Source organism: Emys orbicularis, chromosome 1 (genome assembly GCF_028017835.1).
Source record: "Emys orbicularis isolate rEmyOrb1 chromosome 1, rEmyOrb1.hap1, whole genome shotgun sequence".
In the NCBI taxonomy this organism is placed as follows: Eukaryota; Metazoa; Chordata; order Testudines; family Emydidae; genus Emys; species Emys orbicularis.
The window spans coordinates 122566980-122588065 of NC_088683.1; the positions used below are offsets into that span (position 1 = coordinate 122566980).

General features: G+C 44.4%; 1 protein-coding gene across 1 annotated transcript in view; it reads left to right on the forward strand.

The window, feature by feature from the left end:
• PIK3C2G (phosphatidylinositol-4-phosphate 3-kinase catalytic subunit type 2 gamma) overlaps positions 1 to 21086 on the forward strand; it is a 321727-nt gene that overhangs the window by 169894 nt on the left and 130747 nt on the right. The window contains exons 19-23 of the mRNA XM_065420952.1: positions 3585 to 3692; positions 11240 to 11332; positions 14516 to 14645; positions 16045 to 16181; positions 18965 to 19134. Coding sequence (XP_065277024.1) covers positions 3585 to 3692; positions 11240 to 11332; positions 14516 to 14645; positions 16045 to 16181; positions 18965 to 19134 — 638 coding nt within the window. The remainder of the gene's footprint in view (positions 1 to 3584; positions 3693 to 11239; positions 11333 to 14515; positions 14646 to 16044; positions 16182 to 18964; positions 19135 to 21086) is intronic.

Sequence of the window (21086 nt, forward strand, 5' to 3'; positions counted from 1 at the left end):
TTCAAAATTTGTTCCAAGAGCTTGCATACTATTGAGGTCAAACTAGCAAGCCTGTAGTTTCCCAGATCAATTTTTTTTCCTTTTCTTAAAAATAGGAACTATATTAGCAATTCTCCAGTCATAGGATATGACCCCCAAGTATACAAATTCATTAAAAATCCTTGCTATTGGACTTGAAATTTCATGTGCCAGTTCCTTTAATATGCTGGGATGGAGATTTTCCAGGCCCTCCGATGTAGTCTGATTAAGCTGTTTGAATTTGACTTCCACCTTGGTTGTGGTAATTTCTACCTCTGTATCCTCATTGCCATGAGCCACCCTGCCACAACCCCTAAACTCTTCACTAGCCTCATTAAAAACTGAGACAAAGTATTTGTTTAGGTTTTGGGCCATGCCTTTAATCTCCACCCCATCTTCAGTGCTTAGTGGTCCCACTTCTTCTTTCCTTGTTTTCTTATTTATATAGTTATAGAACCTTTTACTATTGGTTTTAATTCCCTTTGCAAGGTCCAACTGTGCTTGGCTTTTGGCAGTTCTCACTTTATCCCTACACTTTCTGACCTCCAAGAGGTAGCTTTCCTTGCTCATCCACCACATCTTCCATTCCTTGTAGGCTTTCTGCTTTCTCTTAATCACCTGTTTGAGATGCTTGCTCATCCAGCTTTGTCTGCAACCCTTCCCTAAGAATTGTTTCCCCTTGCTTGGGATGCAGGCTTCCGACAGCTTCGGCAACTTTTACTTAAAGTAATTCCAAGCCTCCTCCACATTCAGATCCGGTCCACTTCCCTAACTAATTGCCTTAATTTTTAAAGTTAGCCCTTTTTAAATCAAGGATCCAAGTTGCAGATCTATTTTTTGTTTATCATTCCATTTAGTTTAAACTGAATTAGCTCATGATCACTCGAACCAAGGTGGTCCCCTACAACCAGTTCTTCTATGAGGTCCTCACTACTCACCAGTACCAAATCTAAAATGGCATCACCTCCTTTTGGTTCAGCAACTATTTGGGGAAGAAATCTGTAAGCTATCACATTCAGGAAAATCTGGGCCCTACTATTAGTAGTAGCACTTGTCCTCCAATCTATATGTGAAAAGTTAAAGTGTCCTATAATCACACAATTCCCAGTAGTATTTATTTAATTAAAAACATTAGAGGTCTCTTTTCATATCCAAATCGGATCCTGGGGATCTGTAGCACACCCCAAGCACTATCCCAGGGAACCGCTAGTAGCTTTCTTCCCCAAAGTGATTTTGGCCCAAACAGATCCTGTCTTATTCATTCCATCACTTCTAATTTCTTTACAGTCTACCTCATTATTAATATACAATGCTACTCTACTATCTTTGCCTTTTTCTGTCATAAGAACATAAGAATGGCCCTACTGGGTCAGACCAAAGGTCCATCTAGCCCAGTATCCTGTCTTCCGACAGTCTTTCCTAAACAGCACATACCCTTTAATACCTGTACTCCAGTCATGACTACTATTCCACCATGTTTCTGTTAACCCCATAATATCTGGTTTCACTTCCTACACCAGTAGTGCTAGTTCCTCCATTTTGTTACCCAGGTTCCTTACATTGGTGTAGAAACATCTTAATTGTTGCTGCTTGGCTTCACCGACATTCCTTGCCCAATTGAGTATAGTCATTCTACTGCCAGTGTCACCTATATGACTGGTATCAGCACTATCCTTCCTCTTAATGTCCATTCTCCATTGCTGTTTCCTTTCTTACTTGATTTTCCTCCCTTTCAATGTTAGAATCAGGCATGGAGATTACATGAGCATTTCCAAACCATCTCCCCTGAATTCCTACTTTGGCACAATTGATTAAAAGAGCTTTAAACTCCATCCCAGAAGTCTATTTCCCTCCCTACTCAGGTGGAGTCCATCCCATGAGAACAGTCCTCTGTCCTTGAATGCCTCTCAGTGGTCAGACATCCCAAAGTCCTCCTTATAGCACCACTGCCTGAGCCATCTGATGATCATCATAATCTTCTCCTCCTCTAGGGACAGGCAGAATCCCACTGAAGATGACCTGAGCCTTCATTTCCTTAAGCATATTCCCCAGCCTGGCATAGTCTCCCTTGATATGTTCCAGGGAGAATCTAACAGGATCGTTTGTTCCCACATAAAGGACAATCAGTAGATTCTTTCCTGCTCCCATTAGTATCCTCTTCATACTCAGGTCCACATCCTGTATCTTAGCTCCTGGCAGACAGCACACACACCCTTCTGTTCTCTGGATCAGCTCTGGTGACAGACCTGACTGTTTTTCTTAGCAGGGAGTCACCAATCACATAGACCTGCCTTTTCCTGGTGATGGTGTGATTCTCCGGCCTTCCTCCTGTTCTTTCTGGCTGAGAGTCCTCTTGTCTTTTATTTTCCCTTGCAATCTTCTACGAGTCTTCCTGTATCCTCTTGGGGCTCTGAAGTCTGAGTATCTCCATTGGCTCTTCCCCTCTTCCTGTAGGACTTATAGGACTAGCTGCTCTTCTCTTCTTCCTTGTTCTCCCTCCTTCAGTTACAGCCTGACTCTGCCCCTTCTTCATTTTCCAACTCCGCAAACCTGTTCCCCTTAACTAGACAATCTTTTCCTCTGCTTGGTTCTTGTAGTCACATGCTTCCACTGGCCACTTTCCTCACCCAGTAGTCTCCCCACCGAGTTTTTCAGTCCAGCTTGAATCTGCGAATCTTGGCTTTTCCCTTCAGCCTCCTTTGTTTCATCATTTGCTCAACCATAGTTTTCACCTGCATCTCTAAGCCTCGGATCTTCTCTTCCATCAACTCTATCAGGCGGCACTTCATACAAATGAAGCACTTTTCAGGTACCCCGCTCCAGGATCCATGTACATCCCGTAGCTTCCACATCTCTGGCCATCTTCATTGTGTCTTCCAGTGCTTGGGTCACTACCACTGCTGCCTCTATATCTGTCTTAGCCAAGTCCTGCCAAGGAAAAAAACAAAACAAAACAAAAACAAAACCTAAAACAAACAACAAACAAAACCAAAACCCCAAACCAACACCAAAACAAAACCAGAATGCCACACTTAAACAAACTTTGAAGTAAAAAGACACAGTGATTTGGCAGAGTGAAAGATTGTGCATGCCATTGTAAGAAGAAAGCAGTAGATGTGTATGACACCTTTTTGGTATATCAGTTAGACCTCAGAGACCGATCAAGAGGCTGTAAAGCCAGAAAAACCCAAACCTTGTAATTGGCATACCTACACTTAGAAAGGGGAGGCAAGGCAACAGTCCTGAAGCAAGAAACCACCCGTTGTGAACTTGGTTAGAGAAAAATGTCCTAAGAAAAAATGCTATTCAGAACAAGAGGTGCTTAGCTAAAAAGCCCCTGAGGAGGACACTATAGGCAACAAGGGCACAGATGCAGACCACAGTCACAATTCTTAGTTTCAGTTACTGCACACTGGTGCAATCCCAGTAACTCTTATGAGGTTACATTGATATTACTAAGACCAGAAATTTGATTCACTATCTTATTAAAATATATCAAGAGAGTCGGCAATTAAAAAACTGCTGTGATGTTGTTTCAAGTTGTCATAATGATTGATGTTTCACAGGAGGTGCTAAAGATGGAAATCAACAAACTTAAGCAGTTCTTCCAGGAGGTAAATGTTTGCCGGCTTCCCCTGAATCCTGCACTTGTTGTACGAGGCATAGATGAAGATGTAAGTCCATTTTACGCTATAGATTATTTTATTTTAAGTGTAATAAGTACTAGGGAATGAACTGTTGCATGAACTAGGTCATGATCCTGCAAATCTTTACTTATGAGTATCCCCTTTAAGTATTGGCATAACATAGGCAGCCATTCACAGGACTGATATTTTTATGGATGCCTTCACCCCAGCTAGGGGGAGAGGTGGTATTTGCCAATTTAAGTGTCTCTCTCTCCCCTTACAATAGCAGCATTGCAACGGAGACTCGAAATTGTGACTAGCATGGTTCCAGCCCGGAACTTTCCTCAAAGCAGCTTTTGAGGGAAAGGAGGTATCTGCCTCTTTAACAGTGGCCCCTGACGCAGCAGCTGGTTGCTGCCACACCAGTGCAGATTCTTGCTGGCAGCTTTTCCTCCCTGGGGCCCGACAGCTTTCAGAGATGAGAAGTGCTTAGCTGTAGCACTGGCCCTCCTCCCATTGAACTTGTGAGATTTTGCATGGTAAATGTTTGCAGACTCAGCCACTTGTGCTTACCTGTGCAAGTTATGCTTATTAAAAACGACTGCTGAATGGAGGAAACTTGTGTATTGTTTCATATGTTTGACTTCACTGACCAGACTGCCAGGACTGTGTCATTCATGTTTTATGACATACAAATGTCACACCAGAGGATTCAGTGTTGTTGGGGGAAGAAGTACCCAGCCACAAGGAAAATATAATATGTACAGGTCGGAGGGGCTTTTTAAGTTATAGCTTTATAATTACAGCACTGCTCTATAATTTTCCTCTGTGGCCTATAACCCACAATGGACCTGATCTTGTGAGGAATTGAGCCCTTCAGCCTTCTTTGACCTGTGGCTCTCCCAATAATTGCTCTTCAGACTTGATGTCAATGAGCACTGAAGCTTCTTAGCACCCTGCTGGACTGGGCCAATTGTGGATGACATAAATCAGAAGAATTTTCAAGCTAACTGTTTCTCACTGCTTTCAGACTTTCTGGGAATAATTACTATTGGCAGGGCCGGCGTTTCCATTTAGGCGACCTAGGCGGTTGCCTAGGGCACCAGGATTTGGGGGGGGGGTGGCAATTCGGCGGCGGGGGATCCTTCCGCGCTCCGGGTCTTCGGCGGCAATTCTGCGGCGGGTCCTTCACTCGCTCCGGGACCCGCCGCCGAAGTGCCCCGAAGACCGGGAGCGCAGAAGGACCCCCCCACCGCAGAATTGCCGACGACGACTGGGAGCACGGAAGGACCCCCGACAAGGGCGCCAAAAACCCTGGCGCCGCTCCTGACTATTGGGGAGGTCTCTAACTATCCACTTGAGCTATTGATACCACACCAGATTGGCTTGACTGACACTGAATCTTGATTGATGTGTGTGTATGTATTCAATTTCTTATATCAATTGTTCTTTGTCTGCAGCCACCAGACTGAAATGCATGTTATATTTCATGAACTCTAACATTTTTAGAATACTCCTAATAATCAAACCATCATTCATTTCAGCATTGTCTACTGGTTAAACTAAGGGTATGTCTACACTACGAAATTAGGTCGAATTTATAGAAGCCAGTTTTATAGAAATCATTTTTATACAGTCGATTGTGTGTGTCCCCACATAAAATGCTCTAAGTGCATTAAGTCGGCGGACCGCGTCCACAGTACCGAGGCTAGCGTCGACTTCCGGAGCGTTGCACTGTGGGTAGCTATCCCACAGTTCCCGCAGTCTCCGCCGCCCATTGGAATTCTGGGTTGAGATCCCAATGCCCGATGATGCAAAAACAGTGTCGCGTGGGGTTCTGGGTACATGTCGTCAGGCCCCTCCCCCTCTGTCAGAGCAATGGCAGACAATCGATTCGTGCCTTTTTACCTGGGTTACCTGTGCAGACAACATACCACGGCAAGCATGGAGCCCGCTCAGCTCAGCTCAGCTCACCATCACCATATGTCATCTGGGTGCCGGCAGACATGGTACTGCATTGCTACACAGCAGCAGCTAATTGCCTTTTGGCAGTAGACGGTGCAGTATGACTGGTAGCCGTCACTGGCTATCTGGGTGCTGGCAGACGTGGGGCTGCATTGCTATACAGCAGCAGTTCCTTGCCTTTTGGCAGTAGATGGTGTATTACGACTGGTATCCATTGTCGTCGTATTCCTCAGTGAGTTCGATCAGAGGCACCTGGGCAGTCATGTTTTGTCTCCTGGAGACTCAGTCCTGCCGGCAGTCCTATTGAACCATCTTGACGATGATGGCTAGCAGTCGTAGTACAGCATCTTCTGCCAAGCACCCAGAAGATGCCGATGGCTATCAGTCATGCTGCACCGTCTGCTGCCAGCGTAAGCTGTAAAAAATAGATGGACCAGATTTGTTCTGTATTCATTTGCTTCCCCCTCCCTCCGTGAAATCAACGGCCTGCTAAACCCAGGGTTTTGAGTTCAATCTTTGGGGGGGCCATTCTGTGTGACAGTTGTTTGTGTTTCTCCCTGATGCACAGCCACCTTTGTTGATTTTAATTCCCTGTACCTGTAAGCCATGTCATCACTCACCCCTCCCTTCCTCCATCAGACAATAGTTTCGCGCCTTTTTTCAGCCCAGACGCCATAGCACTGGGATCATGGAGCCCGCTCAGATCACCGCGGCAATTATGAGCACTATGAACACCACACGCATTGTCCTGGAGTATATGCAGAGCCAGAACATGCCAAAGCAAAACCAGGCGAGGAGGCGATTGCAGTGCGGCAACGAGAGTGATGAGGAAATTGACATGGACATAGACCTCTCACAAAGTACAGGCCCCAGCAATGTGCAAATCATGGTGTTACTGGGGCAGGTTCATGCCGTGGAACGCCGATTCTGGGCCCGGGAAACAAGCACAGACTGGTGGGACCGAATCGTGTTGCAGGTGTGGGACGATTCCCAGTGGCTGCGAAACTTTCGCATGCTTAAGGGCACTTTCATGGAACTTTGTGACTTTCTTTCCCCTGCCCTGAAGCGCCAGAATACCAGGATGAGAGCAGCCCTCACAGTTGAGAAGCGAGTGGCGATAGCCCTGTGGAAGCTTGCAACACCAGACAGCTACTGGTCAGTCGGGAATCAATTTGGAGTGGGCAAATCTACTGTGGGGGCTGCTGTGATCCAAGTTGCCAGGGCAATGAAAGACCTGGTGATATCAAGGGTAGTGACTCTGGGAAACGTGCAGGTCATAGTGGATGGCTTTACTGCAATGGGATTCCCAAACTGTGGTGGGGCGATAGACGGAACCCATATCCCTATCTTGTCACCGGAGCACCAAGCCACCGAGTACATAAACCGCAAGGGGTACTTTTCAATGCTGCTGCAAGCCCTGGTGGATCACAAGGGACGTTTCACCAACATCAACGTAGGATGGCCGGGAAAGGTACATGATGCTCGCGTCTTCAGGAACTCTGGTCTGTCTCAAAAGCTGGAGGAAGGGACTTTCTTCCCGGACCAGAAAATAACCATTGGGGATGTTGAAATGCCTATCGTTATCCTTGGGGACCCAGCCTACCCCTTAATGCCATGGCTCATGAAGCCGTACACTGGCAGCCTGGACAGTAGTCAGGACCTGTTCAACTATAGGCTGAGCAAGTGCCGAATGGTGGTGGAATGTGCATTTGGACGTTTAAAAGCGCGCTGGCGCAGTTTACTGACTCGGATAGACCTCAGCGAAGCCAATATTCCAATTGTTATTGCTGCTTGCTGTGTGCTCCACAATATCTGTGAGAGTAAGGGGGAGACATTTATGGCGGGGTGGGAGGTTGAGGTAAATCGCCTGGCCGCTGATTACGTGCAGCCAGACACCAGGGCGGTTAGAAGAGTACAGCAGGGCGTGGTGCGCATCAGAGAAGCTTTGAAAACGAGTTTTGTGACTGGCCAGGCTACGGTGTGAAACTTCTGTTTGTTTCTCCTTGATGAACCCTCCGCGCCCCCCCCCCCGGTTCACTCTTCTTCCCTGTAAACTAACCACCCTCTCCTCCCCCCTTCAAGCACCACTTGCAGAGGCAATAAAGTCATTGTTACTTCACATTCATGCATTCTTTATTAATTCATCACACAACTAGGGGGATAACTGCCAAGGTAGCCCGGGAGGGGTGGGGGAGGAGGGAAGGAAAAGGACACACTGCAGTTTAAAACTTTAACACTTATTGAAGGCCAGCCTTCTGATGCTCGGGCAATCATCTGGGGTGGAGTGACTGGGTGGCCAGAGGCCCCACCACCGCGTTCTTGGGCGTCTGGGTGAGGAGGCTATGGAACTTGGGGAGGAGGGCTGTTGGTTACACAGGGGCTGTAGCGGCGGTCTCTGCTCCTGCTGCCTTTCCTGCAGCTCAACCATATGCTGGAGCATATCAGTTTGATGCTCCAGCAGCCGGAGCATCGACTCTTGCTTTCTGTCAGCAAGGTGACGCCACCTATCCTCTTCAGCCCGCCACTTGCTCTCTTCAGCCCGCGATTCAGCCCACCACCTCTCCTCTCGTTCATATTGTGCTTTTTTGCACTCTGACATTGACTGCCTCCACGCATTCTGCTGTGCTCTGTCAGCATGGGAGGACATCTGGAGCTCCGAGAACATATCATCCCGAGTCCGCCGTTTTCTCCTTCTAATCTTCACTAGCCTCTGTGAAGGAGAAACATTTGCAGCTGGTGGAGGAGAAGGGAGAGGTGGTTAAAAAAGACACATTTTAGAGAACAATGGGTACACTCTTTTACGTTAAATTTTGCTGTTCACATTACACAGCACATGTGCTTTCGTTACAAGGTCGTATTTTTTCTCTTATATTGAGGGCTTGCCGGTTTGGTGTGAGAGATCACTCACGCAGTGCCAGGCAACAGATTTCGGCTTGGAGGCAGCCATGGTAAGCCACAGTCTTTTGGCTTTTTTAACCTTCTTAACATGTGGGAATGGTTTTAAACAGTAGCGTCCTCATTTCCCATACCAAGCACCCGTTGGGTTGGCCATTTAAAATGGGTTTGCAATGTAAAAGGAGGGGCTACGGTTTCCGGGTTAACATGCAGCACAAACCCAACTACCCCCACACACACCCAATTCTCTGGGATGATCACTTCACCCCTCCCCCCTACCACGTGGCTAACAGCAGGGAACATTTCTGTTCAGCCGAGCAGGAACGGGCACCTCTGAATGTCCCCTTAATAAAATCACCCCATTTCAACCAGGTGACCGTGAATGATATCACTGTCCTGAGGATAACAAAGAGAGATAAGGAATGGATGTTGTCTGCATGCCAGCAAACACCGGGACCATACACTGCCATGCTTTGTTATGCAATGATTCCAGACTACGTGCTACTGGCCTGGCATGGTAAAGTGTCCTACCATGGCGGACGGGATAAGGCAGCCGTCCCCAGAAACCTTTTGCAAAGGCTTTGGGAGTACATGAAGGAGAGCTTTCTGGAGATGTCCCTGGAGGATTTCCGCTCCATCCCCATACACGTTAACAGACTTTTCCAGTAGCTGTACTGGCCGCGATTTCCAGGGCAAGTTAATCATTAAACACGCTTGCTTTTAAACCATGTGTAATATTTACAAAAGTACACTCACCAGAGGTCCCTTGTGTGCCCTCAGGGTCTGGGAGCACGCCTTGGGTGAGTTCGGGGGTTACTGGTTCCAGGTCCAGGGTGATAAACATATCCTGGCTGTTGGGGAAACCGGTTTCTCCGCTTCCTTGCTGTGAGCTATCTTCATTGTCTTCATCATCATCTTCCTCATACCCCGAACCCGCTTCCCTGTTGCGTGATTCTCCATTGATGGAGTCAAAGCACACGGTTGGGGTAGTGGTGGCTGCACCCCCTAGAATGGCATGCAGCTCCGCGTAGAAGCGGCATGTTTGCGGCTCTGCCCCAGACCTTCCGTTGGCTCTCTGGCTTTGTCGTAGGCTTGCCTTAGCTCCTTAATTTTCACGCGGCACTGCTCTGCGTCCCTGTTATGGCCTCTGTCCTTCATGGCCTTTGAGACTTTTTCTAATATTTTGCCATTTTGTTTACTGCTACGGAGTTCAGCTAGCACTGATTCATCTCCCCATATGGCGAGCAGATCCCGTACCTCCCGTTCTGTCCATGCTGGAGCTCTTTTGCGATCCTGGGACTCCATCATGGTTACCTGTGCTGATGAGCTCTGTGTGGTCACCTGTGCTCTCCACGCTGGGCAAACAGGAAATGAAATTCAAAAGTTCGCCGGGCTTTTCCTGTCTACCTGGTCAGTGCATCTGAGTTGAGAGCGCTGTCCAGAGCGGTCACAATGAAGCACTGTGGGATAGCTCCCGGAGGCCAATAACGTCAAATTCCGTCCACACTACCCCAATCCGACCCGCAAAGGCCGATTTTAGCGCTAATCCCCTCATCGGAGGCGGAGTAAAGAAACCGGTTTAAAGGGACCTTTAAGTCGAAAAAAAGGACTTCGTCGTGTGGACGTGTCCAGGCTTAATTCGATTTAACGCTGCTAAATTCGACCTAAACTCGTAGTGTAGACCAGGCCTAAGAGTCAAGCATCCAGGATCCTTTTCCAGCTCGGCCACTGGTGTATTATTGTACATTAACCTTTGGCAAAGTCTTTCAGTCACTCTGAGTGAAATCCTTGCCCCATTGAAGAAAACTCCTGTTGATTTCAGTGCAGTCAGGATTTCACCATCTGTGCCTCAAATTTATTCATCTGTAACATAGTATAATATATAGTTCTCAGACTTCACATGCGTGTAAAGAGGCTTAAGTAATGTTTCTAACATACTTTGAGATCCCTGGATGAAAGACAATATATAGCTGTCTTTATTATGATTTTTCTTCAAATTTTCCACCCTTGCATACGCCCAGTGCTGATTTCAATGGGAGCTGTGGGGTGCTTATTATTTCTGAAAAGCAGGCCATTGCTTTGTCTTTCTCGGTTTTTCTCTTTTTATACTGGTGATAATAATACTCACCTAACTCACAGGGGTTTTCAAAGCTTAGTTCATTAATGGTTTTAAAAGCCTTTTGAGATCTTCAGGTGGAAGGCGCTATATGATGCCAATGATCAGGGTTTAAAATAGGCTCCAAATAATGTAGATTATGATGATTGGAATTTGCTGCACTCCTCACCCAGGCTTAGAGACCCATTAAAATTAATGGGTGATTTGCCTCCATAAGGATTGCAGGATCAGGCTACCCACTGACAACATAAGACAAAAAAGATCTTTAGATCGCAGTGTTCACAACTGCATTGCAGCTTTTGATTGGGTCTGCCTTGCATCACTTTGGTCTTTCCAGTCCCAGCCAAAATGTAGCACTAAATGGCCTGGGGAAAATAAAAAATAGTCGTAGAAAAAAGATTACCTGAGCATTTTAGAACCTTTAAGAAGTTTGAATATGATGGTAGAGATTCTTCTTTTCTGAACCAGTTCAACTGTCTCTAATATCGAGGACTATTTATTTTTGTTACCCGTGCTGCTGATAAATACTTCAAGACACCACATCGTCTCAGGGAAATGTTCTTCTGCTTTTAGCCTATAGTATACTATATTTTATGTGTGTATCATTTTTTTTCTAAAGGCATGTTCATATTTCACATCCAATGCTTTTCCATTGAAAATCTCCTTCATCAATACAGAGACACTGAGTAGAAACATCAATGTTATTTTTAAGGTAGGTTATTCATACTAATAACCCACAGTTAATTTTGTATGCAAAATGTTAATTTAATACTCATTGAAAGGGAAGGCTTCAGATCTTGAGCCTGAGGTGTTTGATTTGGCTGTGCTGCTCAGTTTTCATAATCCTATTTGATGCTAGACCTTTAAGTACAGTATGTTAAGGAAATATATTAAAGCATCCAAGGTTTTGATTGGTAGAAAATCAAATGCATTCTAGGAAAACAATGTGTGCTTTTAACTCAGGCTAAACAGTAAAGGATAACATAGTGTATTTACCTTCTTGAGGTCTAAGGACAAAGTCCAGAGAAATAACTGTTCAAGGAAAGGACTTAATTGTACAGTAGCCCTGTCTAGCAGATAAAATACTACCATGCTGAAGACTGCATTTGGCCCAAAACATATAGGACTCAGTTCTGGCTCTCCAAGTCAGAGTCAATGTGATGGAGTAGTGGTGCCAAGGGATCAGCCCATTCCCATCATGTGGCATGGCCCTTTAAGATTTGGAAAGGTCTGATGTATATACAACGACTCAGGAGATAGTTAGAGAGAGGAACAGGTCCTGGGAATGAGTGGTGCTTGGGAGGAAATCCTGTCCCTGTGTCTTTAAAGGCCTGGGGCCAGGAGCCTTGCAAAGAGTCAAGAGAGAGGCTCCCTTCTCACCCAGCCAATTGGGTTTTAGGAAAGGGACTGGCACAAAAGCTACCTCCTCCCTCATGTTCTAGCAGGGCACCACTAGCAGGAGAAGGCAGCCTGCTGAACACCCTGCACCTGAGGCCTAACTGGGGGGAAAGGGCCAGCTGAGGAAGAAGCTGGCTAAGGGTGGCAGTGGGGGATGGCAGGAGGCCCAGCCCCCCCCCCCCCCCCCCCACACACACACACACTTAGTCCCTGACCAAAGCTGGGTGGCATAACAGCACAGCCTCTTCCCTGCTGGCATGATGAGGGGTGGCTGGGCCAAATTTGAGTGGCCTTGAAACCCTGTGTGCCTGCTTGGGCCCTTTGCTTTCTCAGTCCTTCTGGCACCCATGAATGCCAGGCCCTCCCAGTCCCCAGGGAAAAGCAGAGTAGGGCTGGATGCAAGAGGGAGATCTCAGGGCTGGGGGCAGATCAATGTGGGGGGAAGAGCACTGGGCTGGGTGTGGGGCAGCACGAGCAGAGTTTTTGTGGAGCTGGATGCAAGAGTGAGAGCACGGATCTGGGTGCCAAGGCAGCATGAGACTGCTCAGGACTGGGTATTGGGAAGCGGCAGGGGAGAGTTCGGGGGTGGAGGCGAGGTGTGGGACTGGATTCAGGGCAATGGAGGGAGAGCTCTGGATTCCCATCTTAGGAAAATTTTGGTTGCATCCCTGAGAGAGGGAGTACCTGTTTTGAACCAATCTAGTCAGGGTAATTGATTGAAAGAATCTTGAATGGTTGCTAAGTGCAACATACCTTTAGGACCATGAGCGGCCACAAGGGGTGTGCTGGAGAGCATCACCCCATGGCAATCATGTTGTGGAATGATAGAAGAGGTACACCTCCTTAATAATGGTATTGGGATGGATTAATTGCTGGCGTAATCCATTGTTGTATTTGGAAGTAAGCCCAGGATTGTCATGTTTCCATACACAAAGAGAAAAAACATCTGCCTTCAGTCTAAAATTACTTCTGTTTCAGATTAAGAGAAACAACAATAGGAAAGCCTCCTTGAGAAAGCACGGTGTGTGTGTGTGTGTGTGTGTGTGTGAGAGAGAGAGAGAGAGAGAGAGAGAGAGCACTCTCTGTACGGACCACAGCAACCTGAAGAGCACAAAATGGTTGCTGCCTCCAAGCAAAGGGTTAAGGGGTAGTTCTTAGAAATTAGAAAGTGCCCTAGTCAGAAAACAGAAGCCTAAAAATTTCATGCTACAGACACCACCAGGGTGAAATTTGCATTTTATGCACATATGGCCCAGGAACAGGAATATCATTTCTGGCCACACTGGAGGAAGCACACTCATCTGCCTTTGTCACCTTTGGAAAAGCTGTATACCTGGCACTACTTACATAACAAACCAGTGGCTTAAAGTGGAAGGAGAGGCAGGTGCCTCGTCATCCCACCCAACGTACACCTCTGGGGCAATGAACACTGGCAGTGATGCCAATAGTGTTATGAAGTTCCCTGCACCTTCTCCTATCCAGCATACCGATGTAGCAGCAACCATAATTTGGCTCATAATGTGCTTCATTATTTGTAATAGATAATGCTTAAATAAAATGGTAACTGTTGTTTCGAACCGTGGTGAGCAAACACAGGAAAAATTCTCTTCAGGTCTGGCTGCTGAGCATAATTAATTGGAATCAAGATTAGCTGTAAACAAAAGGGAAATGGATTTTTAAAAAAATAGGGGGAAATTGATGTCCTCTCATTAAATGCCTGTAGACTAGGATGCTTCTGTAAAAGGAACATAATAAAGGAACAAATCATTGTAATGTAACTAAAGCTTACAATTTATGAAAGACTTTCCTGATGAAGGCTTGAAAATACCAGTAAAATCCAGATGCAATTTAGACATTGAGGAGGAGGGGATGAATAGCAGAGCTTTTGTTTTATGGGCCATTTACCCAGCTATGGTAGAAAATAATCCCTTCATTAATTACAAGACACAAAGTCCGATTTCTCTAAGATTGTTGTTCAACAGACTCCATGTGGGGAGCAGTCAGCAAGAAAATGCTGATTGAAACTGGTTCTGAAGCATGTCAGGGAAACCATTTGTACGTGTAATAAGGTTGCCCTGTAGCCTGCTAGAAATACTGAGTTGTGATGTGTAGTGTCAGGCCAAATACTTGTACTCCCATTCCTGAAAAGGGATCTGCTATTGGATGGATTTCGAAATTTAACTAAACAAGGATCCAAGCTCCCGACTGCATGTGAAAGACCAGTAATTTCCATGTGAGTAATAAACTGAAAGGTTGCAGCAGGCAAAAGGGCATATGGTACCGTTAGTGTGGTTGCCAAAACACTTCTTGTCTGTATAAGTCATCCCATTCTTTCTTCCTTCTGATATAGTATGAACACTTTGAGCAAAGCTGCAGGAATTTACTGTAAAATGAAGGTAGCTGGGGCTTTTGGCCTGGAAAAAATCCAAAAGAGAGAGAAAAGTCTCTCTCTTTGGGATTCAAGGAGAAACTCAAATTTCACATGCCCTTTTCACAGGTGGGAGATGATCTACGTCAGGATATGCTGGTTCTGCAGATTGTTCGTGTGATGGACAGAATTTGGCTTCAGGAGGGACTTGATATGCAAATGATCATTTATAAGTGTTTATCTACAGGAAAAGGCCAAGGTCAGTACAGATTAGAAAGGATGCATGTATTACATTATTCATATCTCATGTAAACCAGTAATACAACAGCACTCCTCCCTTCAGTATTTCTTTTTGAAAGTGTCTTTTCTTTTTCCCCTTTGAGGGAAAAGAGTGCTCAGAATGACCTTCAGTTGTGTCCTAAACATCTTTGTAGATTTAGGGAGGTTAACTTTTTTTTCCCCCCTTCAGAAGAAATAGAACCCAAGCTAGTGACGTTTTGTAGCAACCCAGGCCTGAATTTAAAGCCTTGGCATCCACAACTGGTCTTGGACTCTCAAAAAAACCTCCCATTAGGCAGCAAATAAGAACTTCTGAAAACCTGATCAGAAGTGTTGCAGTGGGAATTACTGGGTGCTGAGCTCCTTTGCAAATCTGGCCCTTATTTAGGTTTTGGCCATAGACTAATAAAGTTCCAGAAACCTCCCAGTGTTGTTTGAAATACCACCCTTGCTGTTCATACTGCTTAAGGCAAGCTTGGCTCATATGAAAGCTTTATTTAGTCCTTTCTTTTATGGTTGTTGTAACAAAGCCATAGCAAAGATGCCAATTACTTGCTAAAGAAATTTACTGATGGCAATAGACTTTTTTACTGAAAATAATTCTAGCACAATAAAGAGCTGAAGCATCCAGATTACCTACAGTACAGAAATGAAAAATACAGCAGTTTCGGCCTTTTGAGCCACGCTGCAGAGAAAGTTTGGGGAATGGGAGGCCTGCAGGACCCATGGCGGATTCAGGGATGTGGCAGGTGGTTGATGGGAACTGGAAAGGGATCCTCTTCATCCTTTCTTTCCATGAACAAGGCAGAACCAGAAAGATTCCCCTTCAAAAAGTAACCATAAAATATTATATCTGGAGAAGGAAGATGCTATAATTAGTTTCCCTCCATTACACTAACTCTCAATTTGATATTTTTTAAAGGATTCAGGGCAGGCATGAGAATAAACCCTGGATGTCTGTCTATTTTAGGTACTTCTGTGGCCCCCATGACCAGAGTATCTGAGCACCTCACAATCTTTATCCTCCCAATGCTTTGAATCTTGCTAAATTGTTGGGCTCTATGATGTCATTTGGCAGTGAACTCCACAATCTAGTTGTGCATTGTGTGGAAAAGCATTTCCATTGATCAGTTTTTAATTTGTTATCTTTAATTTCATTGAATAGCCCTTTGTTCTTGTTTTATGAGGCAGGGCGAAGAGAAGCTCCCAATCTTCCTTTTTCTAGATCATCTAATACCATGTAGACTTTTATGGTTAATTGAAATGTGTGTATAATTCTCTCCATGGGGTGATATGATACAGTGCGATGCAGATTAATAAACACTCTGCCCCTTTTTAAAATTGTGAGTTTTTCATGTGAACTCCTTCTCTCTGATTAGGACTAGTGCAGATGGTGTCAGATGCTACAACTCTAGCCAAGATCCACAGGGAGTCTGGATTGATAGGACCATTGAAGGAAAACACAATTAAAAAATGGTTCAGTCATCATCATCCTTTGGAATCAAGTTACCAAGAGGTATATTAAAATGGAATATTGCATAAATTGTTTATTTTACAAATGAAAAAGCAAATGGTGATATGCACAATCTCCTGAAGTCAGGGAAAACAGATCACACGTTCCATCAAGTCTTCTGAAATGGCACATCCATTTCTTTGGCCAGATTGCTAGGGACCAGATTCAGTGCAGTGTTTTTTCAATAACAGTAAGAAAAGTTAGAAAAATACCATACTTGGAGATACAAAGGTGAAGTAAGAAGAAGTTGAAGACAAAATTAAGTAAATAGACACTGAACCTAGAGTAATTTTTTTATCCAGATAGTGAGATATGGTGTTTTATATATAATCACACAGACAGTATCTTTTCTGTGCTTGAAAATGTCACACTTTTAGAAAACTGTATTTCATTGAATTCCCCCAGTAATATGATATATCAGGTCATGCTTGTCCTTTTACATTATGGGATCCTGTGTAAAGCATCTGGTTTTATGCAAACTGGTGTTATGCATCAGGTTATAAATCATCCAGGAAATTGGGGAAACTGCACAAGCAGAGGTTTCCCTCTTAAAAGAAAGAAGCCATGAAGTCACTTTTGCACATTCTTTTTAGGCGGGGCTTGTCCTGAGGTTCACAAAAAGGCTTTGAAATTTTTAGCGTCCTGGGGAATTTTTGAACACATCCCCATACCTGCAGTAGATTAGTAGCCAAACATTTCGCCCAATTTAAAGAGAGCTCCAGGTGCTGAGCTCCTCTGAAAATGAGACATCTAATTTGATGCCTAATTGTAGGCATCAATGTCTACATTTTTTTGCCAGAATGTAGTGGTGGTTCGTTGGTTGGTTGGTTGGTTGCGTATTTATTTATCCAAATTTTCAATCTAAACTTTTAGAAGCAGCTTTAATGTAATCATTATTACCGTATATATTTACAGTAAAGGTGCTGCTGACATTTTGATTGAAAATTGAGACAGCTATCAATTATCAGTCAAAAATCCAGTTTTGTTGTGTTTTTAGTAAGTCAAATAACATGGAATGTTCTTAAAAAAAACATTTGCTACGCATAACGTTCATTTTTTTTGAAAGAAATGAAATAGTCATTTCTGATTGCGCAGGATGTCTGTATAATTGTTTGTATCCTGCTCTTACCATTTCTCTTCTCTTGCTATTAAGACTTTGCACTTGGATACTGAACTCACATAGGTGAGTAAGCTTTATTATCCTCATTTTACAGTTGAGCAAACAAAGGCACAGAAAGGTGAAGTGACGTCTCCAAAGCCACCTAGCGACTAAGTGGCACAGTCAGGAATACGCCCCAGGCATCCTGAGTTCTTGTGCTGTGGTCTAATCACTCCACAGTGCTACCATCAAAATCAGTCACTAGATTTAGCACCATAATACTACAGCAATATCAGTACTCAAACAATTATTTATATTGGATAGTATAGTATAAAGATGGTACAGTACTGTATGCACTGAGGTTTTGACCAAGAACTTAATGATTGTGAATTAGGTTTTATAGAGTCTGCATATAAATGGCTCACATGATTATTGAGACAGATAGCTTAGTAAGATTCCCAGGAGGTTCAGGCCCTTACAATTAAGAATGCTATCTGTGGTTGTTACACTGTAGTAGCTAAGATAAAACCTGCATGGGCTTTGTATAAATCTGATCACCATCTAGAGCTAGGAAGAATTCTCTTCTCCCTCTCCTCTTATCTGTGATATGGCATGGGGCAGTTGGGATGGGTTAGACAGGTTCATTTGAGGGAGATTTTTATCTTCTTCTGAAGCATAGAAGTGCTGTACAATACCCACTGAAGTCAGTGGAAAGCTTTGGATCAGTCCATAAGGCTACATATACACTACACATCACTTTCAGTGGTGTATGCAGTATGTGTACCTACACATGACAGTGTGGCCTTTCCCCACTGCCTCCCCCTTGCCAGAGTCTTTTCCCACTGCCAGAGTCTTTCCCTGTGGTGGGGAAGGGCTCTAGCCAGCAGGGAGCTGCTGGAGCCTTTCCTTGTTGCCACTCTTCCCCCTCTCCCCCCGCCGAGCTTTTCTCCACTGCTGGTGCCTTTCCCAGCTGCTAGAGTCTTTTCCTGTGGTGCGGAAAGGCTCCAACAGCTGGGAGGCAGCAGGACTCTACATGGTTTGGGCTAGTAGAGAGCCATGTATAGTATGTACTCGGGTACCCTTCAGAAGTGTCTGTACTCTAGTTGCCTAAACTGTGCCTCACAGTCTACACTGATACTTAAACCCATGCTGGGCACTACCTGAGTACATACTCTACACGCTGCCAAAAGAAGCATGCAGTGTAGACATAGTCTTTGTGAGTATCTAGTGGTTAGAGGAGGGGTTTAGGAATCAGGACTCCTTGTCATATATTCCTAGGTCTGCCACTGAATCTCTGATACTTTGGGTAGTTCACTTAACCTTACTATATTTGAGTTTACTGCTCTGTAAAATGGAGGTCGGATTCCTTGCCCAGGGATGTTGTGAGGCTTCATTAATTAATGTTTGTAAAGTTCAGTGAGTTCTTGAGTGAAAGGTTCCACCTAAATGCAAAAGAACTGTCCAAAATAAGTCACTGCTGGCGATAGAAATGTCTAGATGAACCATTGGTCTGTTGTACTATGGCAGTTCCCATGTTATTAGTTTAGGTCCAGAACCTGCAAACACTTAGGCTTGTATTTAACTTTAAGCATGTGCACAAGAGCTTGTAGGACTTGGTATTTGTGTTAGTATCACAAAAATACATTACTGTATATTTCTTCTTTGTGTTTTTGTTTTGATTAATTAGGCAATAAAGAATTTCTTTCATTCCTGTGCTGGCTGGTGCGTTGTTACCTTCATTCTGGGAGTCTGTGACCGACACAATGACAACATCATGCTGACAAACACTGGCCACATGTTCCATATAGATTTTGGAAAGATTTTAGGTCATGCACAAAAATTTGGAAGCATAAAAAGGTTGGTATCTACAATAACATTAATTATAAAGTTTAAACAGTGTTCTGATAAAACTTCAGTATTCTAAAACATACATGAAAATTGTAAATGAGTCCTTGCTTCCCCTCCCCCCTGAATCTCTAGAGGTATCATACACAGCATGTTGTAGCATTCTTAAAACCTTATCGGGAGAGGTCTGAAACAATTAGTAATGGGATATGGAGATTTTCTCTTTTAGGTCAGTAGTATGAGTTTGATCCAGTTCAGCAGTGGCCAGAAGTAGTTAACATCTGATGGCAGGCCTATGAGAAAACAGTCCGTGGTCTCATTTTTTTTTTTTCTAGTGGGCAGGTGTCCATAGCACAAATCCAATCCCACAGCTGGATGTAATTGTCACTTTTAGCATAGAGACCAAACACTGACTGGGTATGCAGGATCAACTACACTCCCACACATAGGGTGAAATCGTGGCCCCAGGGATGTCAATGGGGCCCATGATTTACACCCCAAGTATTGATCCCAACTAGTCGGAGTTGAGTTATTGTGTGGATGCTCTCACTTTCAGGCTGTACATATACTGTGGATAAGTAAGTACTTGCCATACCTATTCTAGTTCCATTCTTGATTATGAAAGGATGAATTAGGATGAAATGATGATAACTAGAAGTGTGCATAGACATTTCAATACACCCCAAACATGAGACAAACTGTATAGCAGTATATATGATGGATAAAAATATCTCCCTGGCACTGACAATCAGATTGATGTGTGGAGTCCTTCCTTCACTTGTCCTCATAATCACCTGACCCATCCCAGAATGAATCCGCTTGAGTTAATCATTCCTTTTTTCCCCCTTGTCTTCCAGCATATTAGACAGAAATAAGTGTGGGCGTACTGGTATGAAGGAAGCTGATGGGGCTAATTAGTTCTGAACCATGCAGACAAAAGATTTATTTGCAGTGCTCAAAATCATCATCAGTCATTCAAGGGGCTCCCTTAATTTTACCAATTTTCTGTGGAAAGAATAATGCACAGTAGAGTCACAAAGAGACATACATACACACCCTGAGGCTTTGTCTTCACTACCCGCCGATCCGGCGGGTAGCAATCGGTCTATCGGGGATCGACTTACCGCGTCTAGTGAAGACGCGGTAAAATCGATCCCTGATCGCTCTGCAGTCGACTCCGGAAATCCACCTCGGCAGGAGCGGCAGCGGAGTCGGCGGCAGCGCGGCAGCGGTCGACTTTCCCGCGGCCTCACCGCTAGGTAAGCCGACCTAAAATACGCAACTTCAGCTACGGTATTCATGTAGCTGAAGTTGCGTATCTTAGGTCGGACCCCCGCTGTAGTGTAGACCTAGCCTTAGTCAAGTGCTGCATCTGTTACTCAGCCAAAGCTGCCACTAGAGTCTATCTGGAGCTTACTTGAATGGTACTTTTGCCTAAGGGCAAAATGATTTAGGAGGGAAAGATTTGGCCCCTGGAGAGCAGCAGAAGGCCCAATGCCCAAAGTTTAGACAGGAATGCTATAGCTATTATTTTTACTATAAAATAATGTAATGATATTATACAGCTTTGTTAAATCTAGAAGTACCATTTAAAATAAGTCATTTATTTAAATAGCAGCTATTTTGTTCCTTTTCATCCATACAAATATTTTGCTCTATTTTCAATAGATTCCAAAGCTATACAACTTGTGACTCATTCATGTGTCCTTAGTACGAATAGGGCTTATATTTTCTGTGGCTGTAGACACTAGGGAGCGATATGCTTACTCCTTGCCCTCACGCACACTGAGTAGGTCTGAGAAAGATGGCTGTAATACACATGAGCATTGTGTGTTCTTCATCAAATGTAGTGTCTGACAGATACTAGTGACACAAGGATATCAGACTTTCATCACCCACAAAGTGAATACTTGATGCTATTTGCATCTATCCATTCCTTTTCCACATGCAGACCTGAAGCAGTT